At 36.9% G+C, this 7,076-nt stretch overlaps 1 protein-coding gene across 7 annotated transcripts; it reads right to left on the minus strand.

The window, feature by feature from the left end:
• On the minus strand, nucleotides 1-3,808 carry LOC113336097. 7 transcript variants are annotated; one of them, XR_003353613.1, is made up of 9 exons: nucleotides 2,884-3,808; nucleotides 1,872-1,994; nucleotides 1,637-1,710; nucleotides 1,342-1,538; nucleotides 1,026-1,260; nucleotides 885-945; nucleotides 749-787; nucleotides 469-633; nucleotides 1-374 (listed from the first exon to the last, which is right to left on the minus strand). XR_003353613.1 is itself a non-coding variant. In XM_026582087.1 (9 exons), exons 1-5 carry the CDS (start codon nucleotides 2,521-2,523, stop codon nucleotides 1,114-1,116), a joined length of 486 nt encoding a protein of 161 aa, XP_026437872.1. In that variant the 5' UTR covers nucleotides 2,524-2,816; the 3' UTR covers nucleotides 1-374; nucleotides 469-633; nucleotides 749-783; nucleotides 885-945; nucleotides 1,026-1,113. The 7 variants fall into 7 exon arrangements, 4 of the variants coding, with proteins under 4 accessions (XP_026437872.1, XP_026437871.1, XP_026437873.1 ...); XM_026582087.1 differs by lacking the exon at nucleotides 2,884-3,808 and adding an exon at nucleotides 2,505-2,816 and having other exon boundaries at nucleotides 749-783; nucleotides 1,342-1,379; nucleotides 1,552-1,710; XM_026582086.1 differs by lacking the exon at nucleotides 2,884-3,808 and adding an exon at nucleotides 2,505-2,814 and having other exon boundaries at nucleotides 1,342-1,379; nucleotides 1,552-1,710.
• Between the last annotated feature and the right edge of the window lie 3,268 nt (nucleotides 3,809-7,076).

Genomic DNA, 7,076 nt, shown 5'->3' on the forward strand with positions numbered 1-7,076 from the left:
TGTGCATAAAACTATTTCGAAAAAAGAAATTATAGCGGAAACCGAATATCGGTTTCACATTAACCTGACAGTGTAACACATTTACATTCACTCAAGTTAACCTGCCAGTGTTAAACACACACATTCAAAAAATGGCAGTGAACAAAGTTAGGTTTTAAACCTCAGAAACCTCTCTTCAAATACATTCAACATAAGTTTCAATACTATCCCTCTCACTTCATGTTTAATTGAACAAAAATACCTAATCAGATTTTTACATTAAAACATTAAGATCCTTGGAATCACTCTCATCAGAGCTATCATCACTGGACTCTTTTTTCTTTTTGGTTGCAGGTGCAGGCTTTCTTTGCTGCGACTGCCTTCCTTACACGTTCCTACACCAAAGTTGCATAGAAAGTAAAAACCTAGCCATTGGAGTGAATAATTGCATTAGATAGAAAAATGTACCACCACAGGTAAGTACATCACCTGATAGGCTAATTTTGTTTTGTTCGTACTAAATCAAGTGGGCAAGTGAAAAGAACTGCGGTTCCACCAGCAAATGAACCTGCCAGAAAGCCGTGTGTAATCCATGCGCGACAAATTAGAATTAACCTCCAAAGACGAAAAATCAATCCATTGCTCAACATGACCCTATTTCAAACAATAAATTGAATTAATAGCATATCAATCATCAAAAGGAAACAGAAAAATAAATAAAAGAGAAGAAAGAATAAGCCAGTGAAAACAGAACAAAAAAATGTCTTACATATTCAATCAAGGACGAACCAAGGAGAGGTTTGCCTTCCTTCAAGCGAGCAAAGAAAAGAAAATAAACTAATAAGTTGCATACATGTTTGCAAAACAATCATCCCTCAGGTGTTTAAAAAAGAGTGGAGCCTCACCATAACGTGCTATGGCATTACTCTCAAAAACAGGTCCATCTCGAATTTCAAGAACAGGAATCTGCACACGACAACCAAACACACATAAGGAGAAGGCACAAAATTAAGCTACAGTTTTCTCTCTTAACTACAAGGCTGTACCTTTCTGATTGGGTTCATCTTAAGAAACTCAGGAGTCTTATTCGTGACACCAAATGCAAAATCCTTGACCACTTCAACATCAACACCACTATATTCCGTAGCAATCCATGTCACCCATGCCGGACATATCCATGCCACCCATCCCTTGCATCAAGCTGGCCATGTCCATGCCGCCCATTCCACCCATACCGCCCATTCCTCCCATGCCTCCCATTCCACCCATGTCGCCGAGTTGCTGTAAACAAAATAAATACAAGTTTAGGCCATCATCAAGGAAACTTTAAGAGAAATGCATATGGAGGATTTGACACTGTACCGAGAAATCCATATCTCCTGTATTAACATCGGGTGTTTCTGAAAACAACATCCAAAATTCCAGTGAAACCACATAGAAAACAAGCAACAATTAGAAGACTATGAGAACCAACAAAAAATTGAATAATCTATCAGACGTAGGCCATATAATGCAGAGCTGCATGAGGAACAATTCGAGCAGCACCAGCTCCTTTTCCCCTACCATACATACCCCAAACAGTGACAGGACTCAGAAACCATTTTCCATCCGTAATCAACTTATCGAAAGATATCATATGATTCACTATCACCATTACCAGTTCCACATTCCATACGAGCTGATCCAATACTGTCAATTTAGTCCATGAAAATGATTGAAGGCGCATGTTCCCTGTCCACGTTAAGAAACATGTACAGCTTAAGTACGAGTGATAAAACTTCTTACAAAACTCAATAACATGATACATCACATGGGAGGCAATTTAATCAAACCAAATGGAATCCAGGAGTCAGAATTAAAGAGAAAACTCTTTTTGAGGAAGCATGACTCACCCGTACGGAATGTGACTGATGTCCTGATCTTCTTAATCTTCCTTTTCAAGGTTAACGCACCAGATTTTACTGCCTTTGTAGCCTTCACAGCCTGAGCTTTTGGGTCGCCCTTCTTTGTAGCTACTGCATAAGATTAAAAACACCTACAATTAGAAGTTGTAACAGAACAAATATCTCATCATCAGTCAATGGGTTTGATAGTGTTCTTCATACCAGTAATTTACAACTATATTCAAGATTTCACCTCTTATTTTACAGAAACATATTGGGCTAGAAAACTTAAATTTAAAAGGGTTAAAACTAATAACAAAGTTGAAAATCTTAAAATAGACAAAAACAACCCTTCTAGGGTGAATGTCACGAACCACATGGAATGCTTAAAACAACACCATCATTCCTTAAACAACATTCACTATCTAGGTCGTCAAAGACTATTACATAGTGAGACAGGAGCAAAGGGAGAAACCTAGAGTCATTTTTAAAATGATTATATTATCAAAAACAAAGTCACAGTAAACTAGATTCGCAATCATATGTTAAGACTTTCCAACCATCAAATAATTTCTAGCAAAGAAGAACAACATTGGCATCAAATCTAACTAAACAATGAATACTTTTAGGAGAAAGTAGCACCTTTAGCTGGAGGCGCCATTGTTTCCTAGCAAAACTTACTCTCCCCTCAATTCCACCAGTAAATGGAGGAAAAGAGTATCACTGACAGTTTTACAACACAAAACAACACAAACTCAAGCTAGCTAATTCATTAATCAATTATTTAGTTAGACTATGCAATGCAATGATTCCTCTGGGGGACTATGTTCAATTATCATAAGTCAGACATGTGAGCAACCAAAATGAACATTAACAACAACAAAAACAGCAACGGCAACTCGACAAGAACATATGAAACTATGAAATTTGTTCAATTAGTTACCATAATTTAAACATGTAAGCAATCGAAACAAACAACATAAAAAATCATAAAAATGAAGATATAATAAGAATTGCTCACAGGTATTATCACTGGTAGCTGGTTGAATACCTCCTATTACATCTCAATATTGAGCTATCTTCATAACTCATTGTTAAGTATTCAATTTCCAATGCCAGGACTAGAGTCTCCAAATCAGAACACTTGTTCCTCCAAAATTCAGTTGCATCCTCATCTCTAACAGCAGTCTTCTTCTCAAGCTCCAATTTCATCTTCACGATCTCTATTTCCTTCTCCGCAAGATCTAATTCCACAAACACTTGCTCCAAACTCTCCAATTCACTAATTCATGTTGATGATTTTTGGTCTACAGATGTTGTTTCGATATTATGGGTTCAGTAATACTGCTCCACAGCAACACCAATTCATCCAGTTCTAAGCACCAGCAATCTTCAACCATCAGCTTCTCCAAAAACTTCATGAATCTCTCAAACCCGTTAAACCCTGAATCGGTGTTTACTGAAATCTCATAAATCCCCATCATCAAAGTCTCGCTGCTGCCTCTTCCAGATTCAACCCAAAAACCCATTTCGAATCAGAACCTTTTATCCTCAAGAACACCAACACATTATTTCGACCTCAACAGAGATCAATTTCTGAATCTTCTTCTTCCCTGGCCCTCTATTAATCAGCGTCAATTCATCCTCCAACCTCGATTAACAAATACCCATCTTCTATTCAACAACAGCAGGTTCATAACCGTCTTCAATCAATTGCTTATTCTTCCAATTCGTAAACACCCTATCTTCGATTCAGTTGTATTCTGTCATCTAAAACAGCAAAATCCCCTTTTTCTTCTTGGTTGCAACATAGATCCAGATTTAAACCAAAACCCTAATCAACCACCATCAGTGGTTCGAATCAAACTCTCTCTATCTTTTTCTCCCTCGATCTCTTGTTTCTATCTCGACCTTCTTCTTTTTTTCTCTCAGCAAAAATATTACAGCGGCGGTATCTGTGGAGGAGAGGAGAGGAGAGAAACAGATAACAAACGCTTCGAGAGAGGAAAAAAACAAAGAGTGAATCCGACGGACCACGTTTCGTTTGATCCACTCATAAGGATTGAGAAAAGATCTTGACGATTGAGATTGTATATTGGATGCTCATATGGATTGAGAAGCATGTGTGTTTCTCTTTGTGCTAATACGAACTCATGTATTGGGTTTAATTATGAACTTTTGATACGAAAAAAAAAATCCAAAAAAAATATTAATAAATTTAGGACATTGTTATCGACATTCTGATATTAAAAAATCCAAAAAATACATAAGAATGAATCGGGAAAATGAAAATGAATTCGATAATTGGTGTGTTTCTTTGTGATTTTGTGCTTTCTATTTGTGCTTCTGGTTTGAATTTCGACTAGTTACATAGGTCATGAAGTAATTTCAAATGTGGTATAACGACATACTAACTATGAACCAAGAAGCTTTGAGAGAGTTTTGACTTCAAACTTAACATGATACATCATCAAAATCGATAAATATGAAGCTCAATGTCGATTCGAACTTCAAACTTGGTATAATGGCATATAATATATGAACCACGAAGCTCTGAGAGGGTTCTGAATTCAAACTTAGTATGATACATCATCAAAATCGATAAATATCAAGCTCAATGTCGATTCGAACTTCAAACTTGGTATAATGGCATATAATCTATGAACCACGAAGCTCTGAGAGGGTTCTGAATTCAAACTTAGCATGATACATCATCAAAATTGATGAATATGAAGCTTAGTGACGATTCAGAACTTCAAATGTGGTATAACAACATACAAACTATGAACCAAGAAGCTCTGAGTGGGTTCTGACTTCAAACTTAGTATGATACATCATCAAAATCGATAAGTATGAAGCTCAATGTTGATTCGAACTTCAAACTTGGTATAATGGCATATAATATATGAACCACGAAGCTCTGAGAGGGTTTTGACTTCAAACTTAACATGATACATCATCAAAATTGGCTACTATAAGTCAGAGACTTGGTAATAACGAAGAATCCATCCATTTACAGGTAAGATTTCTTCGAAACATTCTACGAAACCTTAAACAAACCCTATTTCTGCATATTGTATGCATACCAGGATCTGAGATCGAAACCTGGCCGCGAGTTGACTATTATGAGTCATAAAATTGGTAAGAACGACGAATCCATACATTTACAGGTAATATTCCTTCGGAATATTCTATGAAACCTTAAACAAACCCTATTTCTGCATATTGTAGGCAAACCAGGCTCCGAGATTGAAACCTGGCCGCGAGTTGACTACTCTAAGTCAGAAACTTGGTAAGAACGACGAATCCATCCATTTACATGTAAGATTCCTTCGGAATATTATACGAAACCTTAAACAAACCCTATTTCTGCATATTGTATGCAAACCAGGCTCCGAGATTGAAACCTGGCCGCGAGTTGACTACTCTAAGTCAGAAACTTGGTAAGAACGACGAATTCATCCATTTACATGTAAGATTCCTTCGGAATATTCTACGAAACCTTAAACAAACTCTATTTCTGCATATTGTATGCAAACCAGGCTCCGAGATCGGAACCTGGCCGCGAGTTGACTACTCTAATTCAGAAACTTGATAAGAACGAAGAATCCATCCATTTACAGGTAAGATTCCTTCGGAATATTCTACGAAACCTTAAACAAACCCTATTTCTGCATATTGTATGCATACCAGGATCCGAGGTTGAAACCTGGCCGCGAGTTGACTACTATGAGTCAGAAACTTGGTAAGAACGACGAATCCATCCATTTACAGGTAAGATTCCTTCGGAATATTCTACGAAACTTTAAGCAAACCCTATTTCGGCATATTGTATGCAAACCAGGCTTAAAGATCGAAACCTGGCTGCGAGTTGACTACTCTAAGTCAGAAACTTGGTAAGAACGAAGAATCACTACGGGAAAAATATACATCTACAACTGGAGATTTACAACTCTTCGCTAAACATCGCATAAAGTCCTATGTTTTACAACTGGTTTCAAAGGAAGAGTTGTCGTATATCATCACTGCCAATCCTTAGGAAACAAGGGGTTGCGCTAAGAAAACAAACGACAACTCCTTAAGCAAAAGAGTTGTGACGACATTTAGCTATAACAACTCTGTTCCATAAAGGTAGTGACTATGCCTATCACAATTTTCACAAGAGTTGTTGAAGAACACCAAAATATGATGATGGAAAATAGTGTTAGAGGGGAGATTCGAACATGAACCTACTGCAGGGAAGTCTAGCTCATAAACCATCCTTACAGTTCACAAGTTTTGTTTTTTTTTTCTTTTTTTTTTAATAAAAATGTATAACAACACTTATAAGTATTGTTGATGTAAAAATATAGAATGTTGGAAAAAATGAGGTTAGAGGGGAGATTCGAACATGAATCTACTGCATGGAAGTCTAGCTCATCAACCATCCTTACCGTTCACAAGTTTTGCCCTTTTTTTTAATAAAAATGTATAACAACAGTTATAAGTGTTGTTGAAGTAAAATATAGAACGTTGGAAGAAATGAGGATGGGGGGATTTGATCCTCAACCTCCTGCAAGGAAGACGAAGCGGAGATCGATGTAGTTGAAGACGATATTAATTAACAGAGTTGTTGGAGTTGGAGACGATGGAGGGGGAGATGGTGGTGATTTCAGTGAAGACGACGGAGGGGGATGAAGTTGCAACTCTGTGAAGGAAAAAAAATGTTTGAAATGGAAAAGGAAAGAATAGATACGATAGTAATATGGAAAATAGAAAGAAAAAAATAACGGACGGCTTAAGATGTAAATGGAGAAAAATTCTGCAGAAGTGAGAAAAATTTGGTTGTGATGAAAGTTTTTCTACATCCCCTTCCCCAACTATTAAGAAAAGTCGTCGTAAGGATACGAAAAAATTTTCTCACTTCTGCAGAATTTTTCTTACTTCTGCAAAAAAATATTTTGTTATCCGGTTCTGCAAAAAATTTCTCACTTCTGCAAAAAAAAATAAAAAAATATTGGGTTAAATCACTAACTTAGGGTTATTGAGATTGTGTAGAAATATCCGAAAACTTTTCCAGGACCAAAATCATGAACCCGGAAGTTCGATGTTATTGAGAATATTCCCATGGAATCTTACCAAGTTTCGATCTCGGAGGTTTATTGAGATTGGGTTATAGTAGACCACTCCTGACCAGGTTTCGATCTCGGAGGCATTTTCTTTCTCGAAGTTGAA

This window comes from Papaver somniferum, unplaced genomic scaffold (genome assembly GCF_003573695.1).
Source record: "Papaver somniferum cultivar HN1 unplaced genomic scaffold, ASM357369v1 unplaced-scaffold_150, whole genome shotgun sequence".
Lineage (NCBI taxonomy): Eukaryota > Viridiplantae > Streptophyta > Magnoliopsida > Ranunculales > Papaveraceae > Papaver > Papaver somniferum.